The sequence below is a fragment of the Zonotrichia leucophrys genome, chromosome 12, assembly GCF_028769735.1.
Source record: "Zonotrichia leucophrys gambelii isolate GWCS_2022_RI chromosome 12, RI_Zleu_2.0, whole genome shotgun sequence".
NCBI classification, from domain to species: Eukaryota; Metazoa; Chordata; class Aves; order Passeriformes; family Passerellidae; genus Zonotrichia; species Zonotrichia leucophrys.
Window position 1 is genome coordinate 13,767,479 of NC_088182.1, and position 22,923 is coordinate 13,790,401.

Below are 22,923 nucleotides of genomic sequence, written 5' to 3' on the forward strand. Positions count from 1 at the left end.
CAGACATTCCAACCCACCCGGACCCGTTCCTGTGTCACCTGCCCTGGCAGGGGCTGCACTGGGGGATCTCCATGGCTCCCTTGCAGCCTCACCATTGCTGTGATTCCCTGAGCGATGGCGGGCGGAGAGCGCGGCTCCCTCGCCCTCAGCGCCGCCTCAGCGCGCGCCGCGGAAATGGCGCCCGCGGGAGGAGCCGGGGCCGCCGCGGGCTCGTGCAGGGCGCTGAGCGCAGAGCGGGCCCGGCCCGCCCCGCCCGCGGGCGGCGGCAGGGAGGATGGAGGGAGGGAGGGAGGATGGAGGCGGCCGCTCCTCTCTCCGCCCCCTCGCTCCTCTCCCCTCCCCCGCGCTCCTCTCTCCGCCCCAGCGCTCGGCCCCGGTGAGCCGCGCCGCCGCATCGCAAAGCCCGTCCTCAGAGCAGGTCCAGCCGCCACCGCCCGAGACCCGCCGCCGCCGCCGCCGCAGCCCTCCCGCGTCGCACACATGGAGGATTACCACAAACCCGACCAGCAGACGCTGCAGGCGCTGAAGGACACGGCCAACCGGCTCCGCATCAGCTCCATCAAGGCCACGACCGCGGCCGGCTCCGGGTGAGTGAGAGAGGCGGGCGTGGAGCGACTCAGCCCCGGCCGCGCACCAGAGCCGCGCTCCCGCATCCCGGGGCTGCATCCGGCCTCGGCATGGTGCTGGGAGGGGCCGTGCCGGGCTCCCGCTGCCCGAGACGCTCCGGTGCCCCCGAGCACAGCCCCCGGTCCCGCGGTCCCCTTCCCGCCCGGGGCGCGGGGATGCGGCGGGCCCGGCCCTGGGAGCGCTGGGGCGGCGTGCGCGGGGATGGGCAGCGGGCAGCGCCGATCCCGCCGCAGCCCCCGGCGCTGATGGATGCGCAGGAGACACGTGTGGAAATGGCGGCCGGGGGCTCCGCGGGCACAGCCCGCCCGGGCCGGGCCACGCCGGTCGCCGGTGCCGCCGGGTGTTGTGACTGGGAGAGAATGCTAAGTTGGGGCAGGACTGGAAACCAAAGAATTTGTGCCCGAGGCGCAAGCGGCTTCTTTTTCATTGCGTGCCCGTCAGTTGGAACTAATTCTGCACAGAATTTCAAGTGAGCCCAAGTGGGATTATCTGTGCAATGCCCGCGGTCTCCAATGGGCAGTTTATTCAGGCCTCTGGACAGGATTTAGTGTGGGCTCTGATGTGTGCAGATTCCAGGGTTATCCTTTCTTTGATCGTGCTTTACCTATGGAAAAAAAATCTCTGCAAACAATCAGCTTTTAGTCATGTAAAATCAAAGCCATTTTTTTTTTCCTCTTGAAAAATATATGAATGCTTCCATATAAAGTGCTGGGCTTTTTTTCTTTTTTACACATATCCCATCTTGTTGCAATTTCCTCCTTTGGCTCTCTTTGAAACTAGCTGCAGTGTTTAAAAAAATCTGACTGAATCCTGGATGCTGAGGTTTCTGTGAAGAAGGGTGATGTGCAAAATATTATAAAGCTTCTTTGAATTGCCTTCCAGTCCCCACCCTGTGCCTGGCATGAGCTCCCTCACATGGCTCTCGGAGCTGAACTTTACTCGTTCCGTTTGCAGCCAGCAAGTGAAAGTGCTGCTGTTGTTCTTCCTGTGAAATGGGGTGTGGGACGCGGGAAAGCTCTCAGCAAGTCAGAGCAGTGCTTTTTTACAAATCTGTCTTGTTGGGTCCAGTCTGGAGAGAGAGGTATAGAATACCCAACAATTGCCCTTTTCATTCTTGATTTGTTTCAGAGCTGCAGTGTACAGTATTACACAAGTCTGTGTGAAAGTGTAAATTGAAAACTGTGTTTTGTAGAGCTTGGACTTCTGTATTCAGCTTCCAGGAATTATTTTAAGCAGGCAACAGCGGTGTGTAGTATCAGTTGTCGCATCAACACATAAAATTATTTCTCTGGTTTGTCTGATGTGCTGTTAAAGAATAAGGATCATACTACAGCCTCTGTTTCTCTTCCGTGGTCCATGAAATTCACCAGTAAAACCATTCTCACCATACTGATGAAACAGAAAAAGTAGTTTTACTCAAGCTTTTTATTCCCTGGTTCATCTGTGCTACAATACTGAGTCCTTCTAGCACAAAGGCATTTCAGTAATCCTCTGGTTTATTCTGCCACTGGAGTTGTGTAGTCTGAAATTATTACACAACTTGATAACAAGCAGATTATGAAAGATGGGCTCTTGAGAGAAGATTCTGTTGATAAGTAATATATTTTCTTAATAAGATTTGGTTGCCAAGATGATGGTGTAGTAATGTGCCCCAAAGACATTCAGTCTGTTGTGGAGTTAGGCAAAGCATGTACATTTCCAAAGCAGCTGTGCATTATGAATGTTTCCCAAAAACTGAGACAGTGTGCTTTGCTTAAATAGCTGGTGTGCACTGAGGATGGGAAAAGATGCTTGAATGGAAGTTAAGGTTAAATAGAAGCTTCCAGTTAGTTAGAAATGTGAATTGTCATGATGGCTTTGATTTTGTTAAGGAAATACATGTTTGTTAAAGGTGTAGCTTGTAAAAACTGCAATAAAAGCACTTCAGAAGAAACAGGACCTGCCTACACTTTCAAGGAAGTAATTTCTGTGAACTGTGGCATGTATTGCAACATAAATGGTGGTGTGGTAGATATTTCACACCAGTTCTTGCAGTCTTTACTTCTTTTACCTTCTGTTAAAGAAAGTACAGTCTTTGCCTGGGCAAGACCTAACTCAGTCTGATCCTGAAGTTGCTCAGACACATCACTGAGTATTTCATCAGCTGGAGTGGAAAAATTCAGTGAACTGGAAAAAAAAATTTGCGCTCAAAATTACTTACGTGGGCAAAAATTTGATTCGTTTCATTGTAAAGATTGACCATACTTGCTTTGGGGTGTGGAAGAGCTTTTTCTTTTAGATAAGTAATGCACACATTCCCATTGAAATGGGTAGAGTGGCTGCTGTAGCTGATAAATTGCTGCAGTTTTGAAACAGTGTCTTGGCTTCCTAGAGCAGGATGGATACATTCTTAAAAGTGGAAGTTGCAAGAGTTTCTTAAGAGGCAGTTAAGTTTCATAATGGGTGATGTGATCACTTGTTGCAGATGATTTTTTCTTCAGGTTTTTTTTTTTTGGTTTTTTTTTTGTTTTGTTTTGACTCAGTGTTCCATTTTAGCTTTTCACTGCTGTCCTTTGAAATGTGTGGACACATGTAGATGGAAAAAATATCAGTTGATTCACAGTAATTAAAAAACCCCCACAAAATGAACCTGGAGCAATTATTTTACCCTTGTTTTGTGTGGATCCAGGATTTTGGTATTCTAGTATACTTTGGTTGGGTTTCCTATCAAAGGACTGTATTTTGAAGTTAAGGCTTTGGGTTTTTTTTAATTTCAAATAGTAGAAATTAATTTAATTAACCTGTAGCTTTAACAAGATGTTTTTCCAATTTTCAGGTAATTTATTAAATTTTTCTACTTTTTTTTTTTTTTTTTATTTCCACATGCTACCATTTTAGGTGGTTTAAAACTTTTTTAATCAAGACCAGGAGTTCATAGAAGTATGGTTAAGTATAAAGTTAATAAAATTAAAGGAATGAAAGCTTTAAACAAGCATGTAAGGCTTATTGATTAACTCAAATATATGAATATTTACTAATATGTTTGAACCATGGTTTAAAGCTAATTCTCTTGGTTCCCTGTGTGTGAGTACTTACTAAGGGATCGACACTAACCATAATTTGTATTTTGCTAGTGTTTTGCATGTTTTTATTCTTTTATTACAGTTATGTTGGGGATATTGGGTGGGAAGGTTTATTACTATCAAAAGAAAATATTCTGGTTCACTTAGTGAAAGTGTTGTCTAATCCTAACATGCATGGTAAATGTACATGTAGGAAACAGAAGTGACACTTTCACAGTCAGTTTATCCTGTTTTACAAGGAGGATCAAATATTTGAAGAATAGCCTGCAAAAGATGAAAAATAAATGTGGGTAGAAGAGGAAGTGAGAAGAAACAGCTTTTTCAACCTCCTTACTATTCATCATCCACTTTCCTGTACTTCAGTAGTGATGGCTGATGTCAAGAATTATGTTTACATCAGTAAAATCTGAAAAATGCTATTTTGCATATTCAATAAAGATTTTTAAGGAGCCTCCTTACCCCTTTTAAGCTTTATGGCAAGCGAAAACCAAGGCTGGTACCCCCAAGTGCTCAAATGGTGCCACCCATTCCAGGTGCATAAGAACTACAGTGATTATTATGTAAATTACAGTAATCTAGAGAAATAAAAGTAATTCTGTGCCCTTCTATTGCACTTCCAATGAAATATATACCTTGTCATGGAATAACTCCATATTTGCTACTTGCATGACCTCTTCACATAACTTTATGTTCACGTGGTACTTCATGGCACAGCTGCCTGTGAAATGGGCCTGTGTATTCCTAAGGCAAGTTATAGTTGAGTATGAATTCATGTGCTGTTATCCCAGAGAATTCAATGAGAGAGACTACACAGATACTGAAATATGTTTGATAAACCAACACATACAATATTTCAAACTTAAAGATGTAAATGTAGAAAATGTTAGTTCCCCTCCTAGCCAAAGATTAAGCAATTTAGTATTTTACAACATGTATCTGGGTGTTTACTGGAGACAGTAAATTTCCATATCCAGTTTCAACAGAAGATGAAAAAGAATTGCATTATTTAATGTCCTCTTTAAAAATCAGAATTCTTATTCTGTCAACTCTAATGTGGTACAATGAAATGGTTCCTAAGTTATACTATTATAAATGTTCCAGAACTCTCTGCAGAAGTTAATCTTGCATTACCAATCCCTGCATGTGCACCAGAGCCTGAACAAGTCCTGATGCCATGCTTTCAATTTCTCCACTCAGCGAGTGGCTCCAGTTCTGTGGAAAGCTGCCCTTGTTTCCTCTGATTGGTGTGAATTTCTGCCACCAGATAAATCAGTGGAGTCTGATTTCAGGCCCAGGCTGACACAGCCTGTGAGTGACAGTCCTGTGCTTCAGCCACCCCTTCAGGTGGTGGTCCTTGGCATGGAGAAGAAGGGAGACCTCTAAAAAACAAGTTCTTGAGCTATCAGCAGGGTCTTGATTGAACACCCATTTCAACCAGATCAGAGGCTCCCTCTGCCTCAAAGTATTTGATTGGCACAGGGGTGGGATATCAAACACTTCAGATTTGTGCATTTTAATGCTGGGGAGTTGGGGTCTGATGAAGTGATACTTTAAAGATGTGGTCCTGAGCAAACAGTAACACAAGTGGTAATCTTGGGTCTTCTTGACTTGTAGCCACCCTACATCATGTTGCAGTGCAGCAGAGATTATGTCTGTGCTGTTTTTCCATACCATGAGGTACAAAGTGCAAGACCCCAGAAACGCCAGCAACGACCGGTTTGTCCTTTCAAAGGTAAATAAATAATTACTGGTTTGCTGTCCTGTTACAGTCTGCTAGCAAAGAGCTGTCTGTCTGTAGATTTAATTGACTTGTCTTCTTTGACTTGTGTTTACATACACCTACATGTGCAGAGAAGTCTGTTGGAAATATCTGAGAGCCTGGAATTTGTCAGCTTCAGAAAGAAAGAAACTGGTTGAATTAAGTTACAACATAACTTAAAAACAGTTTAAAAAGGGTCTTTGTAATGTGTCCCGATAAGTCTTAACTCCACTATGTTAAGTTGTTATAATGTTAAATAATAAATATTATATTGTCTATACAATCTATCAGGATGCAGCAAGGTCTATTTTGTTTTTCTAACAAGGCAGTTGCAGTTGGCTTTTGTGCTCATTGTTAAATGCAGCCCTGCTGTTCTGCCTGCAGCCATGTCACAGTGGGCTCTAATTCCTGCCAGCTTCTCAGGGAGCATTGCATGCAAAGGGGCAGGTTAGTGAGTAGTTTGTAGTTTGCACTCCTACTGTGCCAGTATGGTACTCAAGTCGCTGTTACATCTGTGGGTCAGAAAACACTCAAACCCCAGTCTGTGCTGCCTGTTAGTGTTTCTGTCCCCTCCTACATTGTGTCCTTGCAAATCGCAGGGATATATTATTCATATGGCATAAAGGCAGGTGAGGGCCTTCAGGAAACATGGAAAAGATGTAAAACGTGGCAGATGAAGTGCTCCAGTGATGCACATTCCATCTCTGAGTCAAGAGTTCCTCAGCAGTGCTGTGGAGCCCACGGTGAATGTCCTTGTGCTGGATGTCACTGCTGCCATGTCTGGTGGCCACTCTGAAAGAAGGAACTGAGTGAGAAGCAAGCAGTTGATGCTGAGGTGGTGAAACACTGAGAGTCACTTCCTCATGTTTACTTTAGCTCTCTAATTAATTAGTGTTTCTGTCCAGAGTTGCTAAATGGCTTCAACCCTCTGCCTGCTCTTTTGACTCCTGATGGCTCCAGGAGTGGAAGATGACTGCTCTGAGTGTACAAAGCTTAAAACTTTGCCTGTTGTCACTCACTGCATTCAACCCTGAGTGCATTCATTCTGAAGCAAGCTCTAGTGAGATAACACTGCTCATCCTGCTGGGGTGCTGTAAGCAGGGGCATGGGGAACTTGGAAACAAGCATCAGTGTGGTGTGTGCATTGTAAAAATGTTCAATAACTCCATGCCTTCCTGATGGGCACGAGAACCTGATTTCAGGGTCTGTCAGCTTTGTAGAGTTCTGTCCTGGTAATTGGGAATTGTGAAACTTGTGTTTTGTTTACAATTTTTTTTTCTCTCTAGGGTCACGCAGCACCAATTTTGTATTCTGTTTGGGCAGAAGCTGGCTTTCTACAAGAAGCAGATTTGCTGAACTTGAGGAAAATTGATTCTGTCCTAGAAGGACACCCAGTGCCAGTGAGTGCTCATAATCTTTGATATGAAAGGGTTTCCTCCTGTGAAACAACAAGTGTATGTATTTCACAGTGATTTTGGTTGCTAGCTGTTCAGTACAGGAAAGATAAAGACTTTTAAGAAGGATGATGGCATTTATGGCTTCACAACTGAATTTGAATTTGAACTGTGTTTGAATGAGCATGTAGAAATGACCTTTATTGCAGTAGTAAAGTTCCCCTACAGCCCTGCATGGCAGTATTTTCCATTTCATAAATGTTTAGGTAAAGTTTCATCCAGGCTTCACTTGCCCTTTAAGCAGCTTTGAGGTATTTCAAGAGTTTACACCCAGCTTGGCCACTTCATTGGTCTTTCCATTCCCAGCCAGTTGTTTCAATTGATTCTTTTGTACACAGAATCATCAATTCTCAACTGTTGCCATCCAAAGCATAGCTGAGAAATTCCATTCCCTCTCAGAGTGCCCAGTTAGCTTGTGACAGTCAACATGAGGGAAATTGCATTGCAGGGAAATCAGGGGTTCAAGATTTAGAGGGACTTGCACATTGTTATGGCTGAGAAGCTGCATTTTGGTGTATGTTGAACCAGCTTCTAGCACTGGAAATTACTTCCTCTATTTCATAACTACAAAATAATCATCTTTTTATTCTCAGAGACAAGCCTTCACTGATGTGGCTACTGGATCCCTTGGGCAGGGTCTTGGTGCTGCTTGTGGAATGGCATACACTGGCAAATTCTTTGACAGAGCCAGGTAATTCCATTTTCATACTTCATGATCATTCAATGGGAAAATTTTGTTAAAATTAGATAGATAGATAGATAGATAGATAGATAGATAGATAGATTGATTCTCCTTTATTCAATCCCAAATCTGATTTCAAATTTGGGTTTTAAATGATAGATAATTACAAAGCTGTTGCCAGTGAAACTACCAAGGGTTTAAAGATTAGCAACAATTAGTGCATATGTGTGTTTCTTTTGTGACCTGACAGCATTGCAAGCTGATGTTCCTGAACAGAGAAGACAGGGAGTTGTTGGAGGAGCCTCTAACTTCCAGAGAGTAACTGATATCCATTTTGAGACTGGATGAGTCCCTTTAGAAGGAAAGTGCAAGCTGGAGAGGTCTGTTCAAAGTCAGATGACAAATAATGGAGAAGGTTGGATAAGGACCCGTTATGGTCAATAATAGCATAATTGAATCATAAAGTAGGGCTCCAAAATGTTATCAGAAAGGCACTCAACTCCACAGAGACAAAAATGACTGCTCCTGCCATTTGTTTTGTGCACAAGAAGAGAAGATGTCTAAAGGCAAATCTGTATGAGGAGGAAAATAGCCTGATGTGGTTGATATATTTTATTTGACAGTTCTAGTACATCCAAGCATAGGCTGCCCAGTTAATGTGTCCTACACTTCACTAGCTTGAAATCATTTCTGTGAAAGATGACTTGCTGATTTTAATTGAGTTTAGCAGATGCTACGTGTGGAAAAAATCTAACTAGTGCTTACATGACAAAAGGAAAAGGTGGTCTTGCGTGCAGCACTGGGGAGCAGCTTAAGTGCAAGGAGTTCACATTTAGCTGAAGGCAGGTAGGAATCAGATCAAAAGTCTCTTCTAGCTTCATGTTGAGTAAAAAAAATATCACTGACAGCCATCTCAATTATTTTGTTTTAAAATTATATATTTGAAGGATAATTTACATTTTTTTTTTTTCATTTTGGTGGGTAATAAGCATTTACAAAGTTTTGTTGTCCAGAAGAAGAGTGAAAGTAAAAGACAAATGCTGTAGCTGAATTTGGTAGAGATGAGACAGTACTCCTGCTGAGTTTTATCTAAATAAAGGGCTTCAGTGGTTGGAGAAATAGTCTACAAAGTCATTTAATGTTGGTTATCTTTTTACTGAACTCTGAATTTGTTATGCAGTATGCTTTAATCCATAGCTGAGCTCATCTACAATTTAGAGTTTCCTGGAATTAATTCCTGTTGGTTGTCCTTCCAGAGGGTATATGGGAGGAAGGAGGAAGCAGAGGTAACTGTCCCTGCATTGTTCAGGATCTTGCTGAGTCACAGTGACAGTGTTCAATGGGCTTGTTCAGTCAAGCCTTGCAGTGGGAGGCTTAAACTTGATTTTTTTTGAGACAAAGGTTTGGAAAGGAGTGCAGTATTTCTCATCTTATTTTTCTAACGTGTAACGGCTCATAACTATTTGAATTTGATTTGTCCAAGGTTACATAACTTTAGCTGAGGTGAATGCATTGAACAATGGGAATTGAGTTTGGGATAGAAAAATGAAGTGAATTCTTACTATGAATTATTGGAGGAGTTTTGATTTAATAGTGCTCACAAATCAAACCTAATTTATTTTCATTTTTAATTTCTTCTAGCTATCGAGTGTACTGTCTGCTTGGAGATGGAGAGTTATCTGAAGGCTCTGTTTGGGAGGCAATGGCCTTTGCTGGCTTTTACAAGCTTGATAATCTTGTTGCTATATTTGATATTAATCGTCTTGGACAAAGTGACCCAGCTCCTCTGCAGCATCACGTTGAAATCTACCAGAAACGCTGCGAGGCCTTTGGGTATGTGAGTGGGAGAAGCTCAGGATAATCTCTCATTTGAAAATGTATGTTCTGTTTGCTTCTCAGAATTGTTCAAATGAGCTTTCAGCTCTAAAGGATTCCATCAGCATGGAAGAGGGTCTTTCATAATGCCTGATATTGGTCGACTTTAGGGCTGCAGCAGGAATATTGGAAGTGGCAAAATTTGTTGGTTTTGAGGAAAAATAAGGACTGCTTGCACAGATAAATCTGTCAAGGGTCTTAAAACTGTTTTTAACATATCAAATTCAGATTTTATAACTGTGACCACATGTCCTATCCTAGCAAGTAGATCAGAAAAAAAACAGCATGGAAAGAGAATTCTTTGTGTATTGACTTTCATTTAGTTTCATATTTCTATGCAGATGCAAAATCCATGCTAAAAAAAATGTCAGATACAATAGAAACCAAATTATGCCCGAGTGCTTGGGGTTTTTTTAATCAACGTCTATTGTCAGTTTTCATCTTATTTTTAGATGTTTGATTTGCTCTTGTGATTAAAAATGGCCATTATGTCTGAAGAAATGTAGGATAACTTAGTTATCTGTGGGCTGTGAATTTTGCTCATAGTTGTTGATCCCCCTGTGACTCATTTTGCATTATAAAAAAGCAGCTGTGCTATTTTTTTATGGTCTCAAATAAATGCTAGTTCGTGTTTCTGGCATATTTTGGGTCTCTTAAAAAGACACTGCACTGGAATGAAGTTAGTATTTGTTATTGTTATTGCTGACTACCAGAGAGTGTCACATGCTAAAACCCTTTAGAAACAGTTGATCTGTTTGTGTTCTTAGCTGGCATGCCATCATTGTGGATGGACACAGTGTGGAGGAGCTTTGCAAAGCCTTTGGCCAGGCCAAACATCAGCCAACAGCCATCATTGCAAAGACTTTCAAAGGCAAAGGCATATCAGGTAATAAAACAATTCTTGTTTTGCATACACACATAGATATTATGTACACCTAGTGCTGCAGTACAGGCAGCTGCACATCTCAGCACCAGCTGCAGAAGGTCTTTGACCCTCTCTACCTGTCAGCAACATTACTGCTGAGAAAATTGGTTTGGTCCTATCAAGTGGGACGTGTGCCAGCTATGGAGTGTTCTGTCCGTGGGATGGAGCAAATGCACACTCAGTGTGTCAAGGGTTGCCATGATTCCCTTTAGCCACAGCTTTTAGCAGCACTCTGAGCTTGCCTTTCTGACCAGATAAATATTAGTAACAGGAGAGAATATCATTCCTTTTCATTGAGTAAGCAAGCAAAGTTCATTATTTGCAGTGACTGAAGGAAAAGTGTATCAGCCAGAGAGGTGATTTGGCTGTTAGTGCTGGGTGCACAGATAAGAGTCATCAGAAGCTATTCAAATAAAGCTGTAAAATATAAGATCTTGTTTGAATTGGACACCTTGGTTAACTGTTGTTTCAAACTTATCTGAGTTTGTTTAAATAGAACTGTTGAAATTTCATAGGAAATGTTAATGCTGATTTACTGGTTGCTTCCTGCCACACTGAGGTCTATTAGGGGCAAATTTACAAATCATTTCAGTAGAAGGTGCTGGGATTTTGTCACAAGTTTGGAATATATATAATTTGATCATGTAAAATTCCTCCACTTTGTTTAAATGTCTGTCTTAATGCAGCTGAATACTACTGTAATTGTTCAAGGAATTTCTTCCTTGGAAGAAAATACTGGACTGTCATACTCCACTGCACTTTCATCTGGGTAAAATCTGAAGCTAAAAACCTTAATTGTTTTTATATTCTTACTTGTAATGTGACTTTAAATACACAGGTGTTGAAGATAAGGAAAGCTGGCATGGAAAGCCCCTTCCAAAAAATATGGCTGAGCAAGTCATTCAGGAAATAGATGACAGAATCCAGAACAAGAAAAAGCTTTCTCCAGCCCTTCCAGAAGAAGATGCACCTATAGTAAATATTAGAAACATTAAGATGCCATCTCCACCAACTTACAAAGTGGGAGAAAAGGTATTCCCTTCTTTTTCACTGATGGTCAGATATTTCAAAGTGTGAGACCGTTTAACAGGATGGCAGGAGGTTTTGTGTTCTCTCTTCCTCTAGTTGCAACTACCCACCACTTCTCAATAGGCAGACATCTATTTCCATAGTGTGACACAGACAGGCAACTTGCTGGGTATCGAAAGGGTATATAAATATATTAAAATATGGAGATTCAAATCACTCTTCTTCCTTTGATGATCATTATCAATTTTATAAACTATTTTATGTGCCTTTGAAACTGAAGAAACTCCTTGAGGTTCAGTGAATTTCTATGATTGGAAACTAAGGTTTAAACATTTCCTAGCCAGATTGGTGGGGCGTTGCTAATTTCAGCACAGATGTATTTTCTAATGCTTCGTTGTGGGTTTGCTTACTCTTCTGTGTGTCACCATTCTCATGTGTACTTTTGATACTGCTATCATTTGAAAACAATAAAACAGGAAGAAAAAAAAGCAGCAAGCTACAGCAGCCCTGGTGTGTTTTCCTTTTGCAGTGGGCCACCCGCAAGGCTTACGGGGTTGCGCTTGCAAAACTGGGCCACGCCAACGATCGAGTGATTGCCCTGGATGGCGACACAAAGAACTCCACCTTCTCCGAGCTCTTCAAGAAGGAACATCCCAGTCGCTACATTGAGTGCTACATTGCTGAGCAGAACATGGTAACTGCTCCCTTGGCTTTGTTGAAACATCAGTATGACCACTCAGTGTGAGCCCCCTCACAGTGGGGGTCTAATACTTGTTTTTCAAATAAATGTGAGGTAATTGTAGCAAAAACCAATTTAGGAACCTTGTTCTAATTTCCAGTTTGCTAAAGAAGGGCCCTTTTAGTAAATACCAGTCCAAATAACACAGGTAAATCCATTCCCTCTTACTAATGATGATTTTTGTTTTCTGGAGATAGCAAGACCATGTCCATTGGACTGAGAACCTAAGCCTTTGATCCAGGAGAAGAAAGAGAGGGATAAGTCTTAAAAATCTTTGAATGGCTGCTTTAAGCAGATAAAGAAAAGAAGCTGCCAGTAAGAGACAACAATAACAGCTAGCAGTTGAAGCATGGAGCAGAGGAGATGCAGGAGAATAGATACTGGGAGGGTGAGTTGCCTCCTTTCCTTTCTGGAAGTGCCAGCAATTAGAAGCAGGACTAAACAGAGACTTTTAATCTGCACTGAGAGCTTCTTGCTAAATTTTTAGAGCAAGAAGTCGCACAGATGATGTCCTGGAAACCACTGATAAATGAGGAATTCACTGTTCTTACCCAATGTCCAATTTCAGGTGAGCATTGCAGTTGGCTGTGCCACTCGTGACAGGACCGTTGCTTTTGCCAGCACCTTTGCCACCTTCTTCTCGCGGGCGTTCGACCAGATCCGCATGGCCGCCATCTCCGACAGCAACATCAACCTGTGCGGCTCCCACTGCGGCGTCTCCATCGGTAAGGGAGCCACAGTGTCCCAGGCACTCCCTGCTGGCTGGCTGGCAGCCAGACGGATCCTGCTCTGGGCAGCCAAGCTGTGCTCTAGCTGGGTGCTGTAACAGTGGCAGCAGGGATAGCAGGAAGTTGTATTTGCAAGTCCACTTCTGTTGTGTTTAGAAAGAATGAGAAAAATTTCAAGCTGTCATTGGCCTTGTTTTTCCTCTTTGGCCTGATGAAAATAGGACTTTTCCCTACAAGATTTCCTACTGTACAAGTACAGACTGATATAAAGGGATTGGACTGAAACTGAGGGGTTCAGGTTCCATTTCATCTTTGTAGTTGATGAAAAAAAGAGGAGAATATTCTCTCTGTGGAGAGAATAGTCATGTGCTTACTGTGCCATTGTTTCCCAGTCTCTTACTGGGAATCTCTCTCTTACTAATGATAACTGGTTTTGCACAGATGCTCTTGTCCATCAATCTCAAAAACACTTTAGAGATCACACATTTAAAATAACTACTTCAACTTATCCCAGTATTTTTTACTACTGAAATTGTTAATATTGTGATTAATAAAATCTGAAATCTCTTACATACTAATGAAACAGGAACTGTGAAGCTGTTACAGAATTCAGAAAATTGAATCATAGAAAGTTTTGGTTGGAAGGACCTTAAAGGTCATCTCCTTCCAACATGTCCCACTAGACCAGGTTGCTCAAAGTCAGGCAGGACTTACCCTTGGCTGTCTTGAATGAACTCCCTCTCCCCATGTGCCTCAGTACAGCTTCTAGGAGGATCTGTTCCAGGATCTTCCCAGGCACAGTGGTAGTTGGTAGTTCCCAGGATTCTCTCTTTTCCCCTATTTAAAACCAGGTGCAGTGTTTCCCTTTTTCCAGTCAGTGGGGACTCCACCTGGTGCTGCTGTGACTTTTGCTGGGGAGTGTCTTGGCAGCTGCCTCAACCAATTCCCTCAGGACTCTGGGATGCATCTGCTCAGCTCCCATGGAGTCTGTAGGTTGAGGTTCCTCAGGAGATCACAAGCCTGATCTGTTGTGGTTTAATCCCAGCTGGACACTAAGTACCACCCAGCCATTCACACACTCCCTGTCCCTGCAATGGGACTGGGAGGAGAATCAGAAAAAAACTTGTAAGTTAACTGCTACTACTACTAATAATAATAATAGTAATTATAAAAATAAACTGAAAAGCACAATACAATTTCTCAACACCCACTGAGCAATGCCCAGCCTGTCCCTGAGCTGTGGTCAGGCCCTTGGAGCCAGCCCCTCCTCCCCCCAGTCTGTATGCTGAGCATGGCATTCTGTGCTATGGAACATCCTTGTAGCCAGTTTAGGCCATGGTCCCTCCCAGCTATTTGTCCATCTCCTCCCTGGCAGAGGATGAGGACACCGAAAATCCTTGATTTAGGATAACACCACACAGCAGCAACCAAAACATTGATGTGTTATCAACAGTATTCTCATCCTAAATCCAAAACACTCCACTGTACCAGCTAAGAAAAAAAAATGAACCAGCCAAACCCAGAATGTCTGACAGCAGAAGGAACTTTTCTTGTCCAGACCCTGTCCTGGTGTGGGAAAAGGGTTTGCCAGTGGAGACCAAGGCAGCAGAGCCAGCACATCTCAGTCGAGCTGGCTGGGGGCCCTCACCAGCAGAGCCTTCTCTAGTCTTGGCTTCCCACTCTAACTGTTTGGAGCACGTCAGATCATAGTGGGGTTGGCTTTGGTTTGAAGGAGGAAAAGAATTTTATTTCTAATCTGAAATGCATAGACATGACCCATGAAAACAGGAACAGACTTGCATACCAAGAAGAAAAATGCAAGTAGACATTCATGCTTGAAAAACTAGTAGGTATTTGTAGGGAAAGTGAAAGAGAGGGAGAGCTGACAGGGGTAGTAAATTAAGGTTCACTGCCTACATCAGTATTTCAGTTGATTTAATAGTTTTGGCTGGCAGTAAGGTTTGGCAAAGAGTTGGATGTGGTTTTTTTTTTTCATTTAAAACAAAATAGTTAAGTTGATCTGTAATATCAGTAAAGATTTAAAGATGCTTCATAAACACATGTAATCTCATCCCAAACTTCAAACTTACCTGCAGCAGTGCAGTTCTCTGGAGCAGACTCTGTACATATTGTATATGTAATTAAGGGAGGGATTCTATTACAAGCCTCTTATTAAAATCAGTCCTTCCACTTTCAGACTTCTAGCAAGCAGAGTGTTGATGTAAAAGCCAAGTAGCTTTGGTCTTTGCTGATTTAGGAAGATGAAACTCTTTTGGGTTACCCAAATTGTCTCCTAGAACTACACTTCCAAGTTTCAATTTTCAGCACATGAGATGTTCTGCTGGGAGCTGTGATGGTGAAGCGCAGACTTGGATTTACAAAGTTGTTTGAGGTACAAATCTCATTCAAGCCTCGACTTGATTTTCAAAAAAGAATTTCAACCTAAAGTTTTGCAACTTATATAAAGAGCTATATAAAGTTTTATAAAGAGTTATATGATGTTAATGTAAGTTTTGCAACTTATATGAAGAGTTATAAAGAAAGTTATTCAGAGAAATCCTTTAGCAGTTAAAAAATTCAATTTTAAATGAAAGGGTATGAATGAAGCATACTTCCTATTAGAACTTTGGGCCTGCATGGAATTCCAAATCTGCATGCAATTCAGAATCCAATCTGGACCTGTGGTGAAAATTGAAGTTTTATGTATGCAGTTCTAGGCAGACCTGGGCTTCTACTGCACTGAAATTTGAACCATTAAACTTATGAGAAATAGCTATCACAATGACCTTCTGTACAAGTTCACTCCTAGACCAATAGTTGCTGATGGACTGAAACATTAAATAAATTATAAGGTCATAAGAGTATAATGGAAAAATCTGTATTTTTCAAACTGAACATATAGAAAAAGAAATCATAGCGTACATGTGTCAGAAATAGAAATATCAATTGTTTAGACTGTTTTATATTCTGGACATTTGCTACTGCTCATATTAAGCATTTACTTCTTTTATTAAGCTATAAATGTAAGTTTTGCAGATGTAATTGAGAATTATACTCTCATTTGATCTGTAGTATTCCAAAACCATATAAATTTACATTTTCATAAGGACTTGGGGCCAGACTCAACTTGATTCCAGTCTGTAAGTTACTTTGAATTGAACTGAGCAGCTTGGAATGTTGGTGGTATTGGCACCACCATAGCAAAAGCAGGACAAGCACGAGTAACTCTCTGCATTGGATAATATTCAGATTCAGGATATTAAAATTATCACCTGATAATTTTATTCTTCATAATTTCATTTTCCTTCTATGCCTTCATTGTGCGAGTGCATTTTAGGAAAGGAAATGCCCACTGGATCCCTCTCACTCAGAGTACACACCTTTAGAAACTGTGATGTTGAGAGGGAGTCTTCATGTCATGATTGAAAGCCAAGACAATTCCTTTTCCTGGTCTGTGCTTACTTCATTAGTAATGTGCAGTGGCAGAGTTCAATAATTGATCTCTTTAACGTGTTTAAAGTTCTTCAGAATTTTGTGCTGCTCTTAGGAACATATTCTCCTCCTTCCTCGTGAACTCGTCCTTCTTGAATAACAGGTAGTGGGTGCATGTGGGAAGGCTCCCAGCCCTGCTGCTGCAGGCTGTGACATGAGTGGACTCAGAGCTCTGTGCATGGCGGCTTTGGAGCAGTGCCATTCCCAAAGCTCCCTTACATGAGGTCACTGGGGGCGGGGGGTGTTGTGGTGGTTGTTTCTTTAACCATGGGAAATCATGGCGCCCAGCACGTGTCCTGCCTAACAGTTCCTTTTCAGAGATCTGTGCCATGAGGTGCTTGAGTTGTTAAAATAACAACACAGATGCCCTATTGCTCCTCAAAAGACCTTTTTACAGCATTAAAAAGTACATACATACCTTTCATTTAATCTTGAAATCAGCCTAAGAATTTGAGAGTAGTTGTACCAATTGCACTCTCCATTTCTGATGGGACACATGCAATTCTCCCTTCACATTTCCAGCAGTTTAAATCTGGAGGAACACTTATTGACAAGTATAAATTTTGCCTCAGCACGTGTAAATCTGAAGATGTTCAGATATCTTGTGACCCTCTTTCTGTATCTGTACCCCTCCTATTTGGTTGTATTCCTTTTGTGTTGTTTTATTGTTATACTTTACTTCCTATTTTTTCTTTTTAATCCCAGTTCTCTTTCTTTTTAGTCTCTTTCTATCCTTATTTACTGTTTAGATGGTTCCAAGTTTAAGGAGAAGATGATTCTTTTCTCAAGCAGGTAGACTTGCATGTCGTGTGTGTGCCTGATTTTATCCTTTTCTCCTTTTTTGCCTGGTTTACGTTGAACCTCACTTCTATATTGAGTGATTGTCAAAAATGTGCACTTGCTCCTTTGTAACCCTGCTTTAATTCTTCCAGGTGAGGATGGGCCATCTCAGATGGGGCTGGAGGATCTGAGCATGTTCCGGGCCATTCCCAACTCCACTGTGTTTTACCCCAGTGATGCTGTAGCCACTGAAAAAGCAGTGGAAATAGCTGCCAACACCAAGGTTTGCATCAGAGTATTTCTGAGCCAGAAAATAATTCTGGCTTTTGTACTACTCTTGTTGCTTCTGGCATGTTTCTTGCATGTCTCTACCCACGTAAATTCTTCCTAAGGCTCCAGCGGGCAGTGGGATGTTTTCTTTTCACGGAAAGGTTGCAGACATTCTGTCCAGGCTGGTGCAGAATGAACAATCTTGAATGCTGTGGGCCAGATCTGGGGAGATGTAAATGATTACACAAGTGCAGTTTGAATCTATATTGAATTAAAGTGTAGGTCTTTAGCAAACCTAAAAGTGCTCTCCTAGTACCTTATCTCTGGGGTCAAACTTGGAGCTGGATATGGAAAGATAAATCTCTATATTGAGGATTTTGATCATCTCCTTGATCAGTATTTTCCTTGGCTGCCATGGAAGTTTTTCTTGAGAAAGGAGAAAATGATCTGAAAAAATCCAATCTTGCTACTACAGGTTTTTAGTGAAGGAGTGTAACAAATATGATGAGTGGTTTGTGGAAAAAAAGATGGGAGGTGGGGAAAGCAGTGGGAAGAACAGATTAAAGTACAAGTTTGCTACTTCCTCTGGAAGGGCATCTGAACTTTACCTGATGAAAAGCCTTTTTCCTTGCTTTCAACCAAGCATTCTTCTCCAATTTAAAATTGACAGAGTAAAAGTTGCACAGGTATGGTAAGGTTCCAAGAGTCTAATTAACTCAAGTAGGATTCTCCATTTCCACAAGAGAACAAAAGAGAGATAAGTATCTTGGAATCAGAAAGGAAATTGTAAGTTATCAGTGTGCTTTAAGAGGAGGTGAAGTGTTTTGTACTGCTTGAAGCAATCAGCTGTCACAAGGGACTAATGGGAATTGGTGGGGCAGAGTTTACTTATAAGAATCAGAGGCAACACAGGAGGGTGAACATCAGACAAATAGAAAAAGTCATTTTTGCTGTATTTTTTTTCATAGGATTTATCAACTAGAATGTTAACACTTTTCTGTTTTCCTAACTTCTACCATGTTTACATCGGAAACAGGGCATTTGTTTCATCAGAACCAGTCGTCCTGAAAACCCTGTCATTTACAACAACAATGAGGACTTCCATATTGGACAGGCAAAGGTAAATACTGCACAGATAAATAGAATCAGAAAAATATGCAGTGTTCCCTTTGTAAAAGCCCTTTTGCCTCTAAAGTGTTACAAAGATTTGATCTTTTCATTAAAATCTCTAGAAATGTAAAATAACTCCAGTAAGATTGTGTTAAAAACACATGGACGTGTTTTCTTGCAGGTGGTTTTGAAGAGTAAGGATGACCAAGTGACTGTGATTGGAGCAGGAGTCACTCTGCATGAAGCACTGGCTGCAGCAGAGCAGCTGAGAAAAGGTGGGGCTTTTTTCTTTTTTGTCATGTAACACCAAAAAAAATCAATACCAGTCAGCCTAAGTGCTCACCCTTTGTACTGGTAAACATGAATGACACTGTTCAGGCAGCTGGTCAGGCACTGCTAGCTGAAACTGCAACACAGCATGCAGCTGCCAGTCTCACCTAATGGAGGAGGTTTTAGTTGGCTTAGCAGCTTCAGTAGCCATGAAAATTGACAACAGATCACACCAGGGTCTCATTAGAATTGCTGATCTGTGGTAGGGCCCTGTGGGCAGAGCCTGGGGGACACTGTGTGAGAAGCAGGAGTGGCACCTGGTCTGCTACAGCACAATCAGCTGCAAACCAGCTGGAGCCAGGCCCCAAAGCACAGCTTGTCACCTGTGTGTGCCCATGGGCACCTGGCCCTGGGCTGGGCTCACTGCTGACCTGGGTTCCTTTGAATGCAGCAACTCTGAACCAGTGTGGGAGGGGCACAAATCTATGGCAGTGCTCAAGTCACTGACATCTCACAGCAATGGTAACCCTTCAATGAAACAAGAGAAAGAAACCATCAAAAACCCATCTGTGAGTCAGGAGCCTCTCCTCAGGAAGAGATTACAAATAGCAGGAGATAATACAGTAATGCTGCTGTGGCTTGTGGGGAGCTTTGTGTGCAGCATCTGGGTGCACTGATACTTTGCCATGACCTTCAGTCACCAGGCTTAGGACATTTTGAAAGTTGTATTTTCAGAACCATTGTTATTTTTCTACACTTACCATGCTTTACAGTGCTCTGCTGGTCTTGAAGTCTGAGTAATCACCTCTGGAGAGATAATCCCACAGTGCAAAGTCTAATATCTAAAATGTATTGGCCACTAAAGAGCCTTCAGTCACAAAATGACAATAGGGCCTCTTCATGTGTAGGAATCAGCCCAGTGTTCAGCCAGCCAGGATCAGAGACAACCTCACATAATTGCTATTCTTTATAAACAATTGCCATTTGTGTGCAGCTTTAATGAGCCATTGGGCCTGCCTTACGAGGGCAGGGCAGATCTGGGTCTGGTGCCAACAAACCTTAAGGGTGCCCTGGTAGGGCTGGGCAGCTCAGACAGGCACACCTGAGAGGTGGCAGCCTGCAGTGAAGAAAGAATTCAGAATGCCTACACACCAAAGAATCAGGTGGAAATTGCACTTGGCTTGACAATAAAGGTTAAATAAAGGTCTGGGGAAAAAATTACAATTGACAGCCTGAGTAAGGAGGATTTCTCTGGTGACTGAATTCTCTCTTACCTGGGGAAAGCCAGTTACATTACTTTTTACCAGGGTGTTCCTGGTAACCTTGAGTCCCTCATCCAAACCTCCTCCATCATGTCTGTGAATAAATGGGTATCACTATTCCACAAGGTCCATGGAGAAAGAATACATATAGAAATTAGGCTTGGCTGGGTTCTGTGGTAGATGAGCCATAGGTACAGGTACCTGGCAGTTCATGTGGGCAGTTCTCATAATGGTCTAGGAGATCACAGCCATTGCCTGTCCCACTGGCATTGTCTTCCATGTTGCAGTTCATTGTTGCAAATAATTTTCATTTGTTCATGCAGAAAAGATCTACATCCGTGTGATTGATCCCTTCACCATAAAGCCCCTGGATAAGAAGACAATACTTGAAAATGCAAGAGCAACCAAGGGCAGAATCATCACTGTTGAGGACCATTACCATGAAGGTAAGAAGGGTCTGGGAGGTCACAGCCCTCAGAAGCTGGAAGTTCCCAGCTTCTGACCTGACAGAGGAGTATGAGACCTGATGCTGTCATCTCATGAAAGCAAAAGAGAGATTTCAGGTTTTTTTGGTGCTGTTAGGATTATAAAGTGACACTGAGGATTGAAAGGCTCCAAAGATTTAAGGGGTAATCAGGGCTGTCTTTCTGATTCACTTGGCCTTGTGTGCCCTTTCTGTGCTTGGTCCAAGTGAAGTCCGGATTCATTTGTGCCCAGTGAAATTGTAAATTCCTGCTATGCTGCAGGGGTTCTGCTCACAGAGTTCTCTGAAAGGCTGCACAGCAGCTTCTTTGCAGATGTGAAATTGCAAGAGATACCATTGCTGTGCAGGTTTAAGTATTCCATGTGTCCAAAAGCTTGGCTCCAGGTTACCTGAAATCAGATGGTTTGGGCAGTTTCCATAGTTTTTCCACAGTTACTCTGGGATAAATTCCTCCCTTTTTCTTCTCCACCACCATAGATATCTACTAACAGAAATTAGTAGATATCCTTATGAGAATATTATCTTAAATTAAGGTGAGCATCACTCTGGCTGGGTACCTGAAGTGAGCTGGTTCTACTGTAAGTGCTGGATATGGATGGTGATAGATACCTGAACCTCTTCATTTTCTAGCTCAATGTTCAGCTCTGGATAAGCATTTTACTACAGGCTTGCAAGACAGCAGATTCTTAACTGTGAGGTGCTGAGCAGGGGCTCTGTGCTGACACGGTGCTCTGTGGGGTGCAGGCAGGGCTGGTGTCTGTGCTTGCAGGCCCCATCCCACTGAGCTCACCAGCTGCATCCACAGAGGGGCATCTGGCTGCAGGCTCAGCTTGGTTAAATCCCACCATGCCAGGAGCTGTGGGCAGCCCTGTGATCCTGGATACACTCTCTGAAGGGTATCAGTAAGGTGTCCCTTCTACCAGGTTTTACAGCACATGCTTTTGACCCCAGTCCTGTTTTCTTCTTCCTTAGTACTTCTGCTTCCAGTGTCTCTCCTGCCTCCATGCAGTTCCCGTTACATGCTTTATGCCTGTGACTGATAGTGAGTCAGAGCTGAGCTCTGAGCAAAGGTTGTGAATACATTACATAAGCCAGAGAGGTGCCCAGCAGCACGTACAGACACTGTGAAAAGATGGAGCTCTGAGCTGCTGAGATTGGTTGGAATTTCAGCACGTTAAGTACACTTGTAAATGCTCTTCAGTCAAAGTGTATTTTTAAACCTGGCTCCTGGTGGCTGATGCTGAGGTGGTGAGAGCTTGCTGACAATCCTGTGCCCTTGAGAGGCAGGTGTGTCCTGCTGCTTATGGCTGAGTACTTCAGAAACGGCAGCCTGCTTGTCCTCAGGACGCCTTTGGCACAGGACAGGCTTTTCAGTTCGCAGTCAGCCCACTCAGACACGTGTGATTGGTGTTCTGCTGAGGCTGGGGATGGAGGCTGGAAGGTGCAGGCCCCACACACAGTGTGGATGTTCTGCTGGGACGCTCCATCAGTGCCGTGTCTCCCTCTCTCCGCAGGCGGCATGGGCGAAGCCGTGTGCGCCGCCGTGGTGGGCGAGCCCGGCGTCACCGTCACCCGCCTGGCCGTGTCCCACGTGCCCCGCAGCGGGAAGCCAGCGGAGCTGCTGAGGATGTTTGGCATTGACAAGGATGCCATCATGCAGGCGGTGAGGGCAGCCCTGTCCAAGTCCAGGAACGCCGAGTAGACGGGAGCATCTCGTGCTGTGGAACGAAGAGCTGCGTTCGGAGAGGTTAAGGCAGGCAAAGGTGCTTTATGTAGAGAGTTCTAATAAAAATACCAGCTTAAAAAACCTTCTGGGGTTCATCTCTTCTTTTCTCTGTGGGGTTTGGTGTTGTAGGGCAATACCTGCATGTTTAGAGCCCCTCCTCTCTGCACTGCCCCCAGCCATTTCAAACCAAAGGCAAGGAGGATGTACCCAATGTGCTGGGTGGTGCTGAGGTGGAATGAGATGTTCCAGGTCCTGGGGAACCAACGGGGAGGTGAGGCCCAGCTGGGCTGAATGGTAACACAGACAGCACAGGTGAAGGAAAAAAAATTGGAACTCCTCATAGGAACTTGTAGTTTTGAGTGCTTGGCTGATGCTACAGCAAGGGTGATGCTGAGAAGGACTAAAGGATCTGGAAGAAGAGCAGGAAATTCCCAGGTACTCAAGGGGATGCAGCTCAATGTGTAAGTTGCTTTTTTGTTGAGACCTGACTTTTCTCATGGGACCTGCTGTAAGTGGCTTAGCTGTTCATCTCACATGGTGGGATGCACTTGGTGACTTTTTAAATGTTTTGCAGTTTTTAAATGTTTTGCTTATTTTACCCTTAAGCAATTTCTGTTAAAATTAAAAATTTATGTTTACTGCAGAGTAC

At 42.9% G+C, this 22,923-nt stretch overlaps 1 protein-coding gene across 1 annotated transcript; it reads left to right on the forward strand.

The window, feature by feature from the left end:
• The first annotated feature begins 319 nt into the window (after positions 1–319).
• On the forward strand, positions 320–22,356 carry TKT (transketolase). Its single transcript, XM_064723765.1, has 14 exons — positions 320–587; positions 5,304–5,421; positions 6,735–6,848; positions 7,496–7,593; positions 9,226–9,417; positions 10,227–10,345; positions 11,223–11,416; positions 11,943–12,107; positions 12,721–12,877; positions 17,305–17,435; positions 18,459–18,542; positions 18,714–18,807; positions 20,388–20,510; positions 22,063–22,356. The coding sequence occupies exons 1-14, from the start codon at positions 481–483 to the stop codon at positions 22,248–22,250; spliced, it is 1,884 nt and encodes a 627-aa protein (XP_064579835.1). The 5' UTR covers positions 320–480; the 3' UTR covers positions 22,251–22,356.
• Positions 22,357–22,923: the final 567 nt, after the last annotated feature.

What these genes read in the sequence shown, in the direction of transcription:
- TKT (XM_064723765.1), top strand. Translation starts at nt 481, where the DNA reads ATGGAGGATTACCACAAACCCGACCAGCAGACGCTGCAGGCGCTGAAG. An exon ending in AAACGCTGCGAGGCCTTTGG is followed by an intron (nt 9,418 to 10,226) that starts GTATGTGAGTGG and finishes TTGTGTTCTTAG; the next exon opens with CTGGCATGCCATCATTGTGG. An exon ending in CAAAGGCAAAGGCATATCAG is followed by an intron (nt 10,346 to 11,222) that starts GTAATAAAACAA and finishes TTAAATACACAG; the next exon opens with GTGTTGAAGATAAGGAAAGC.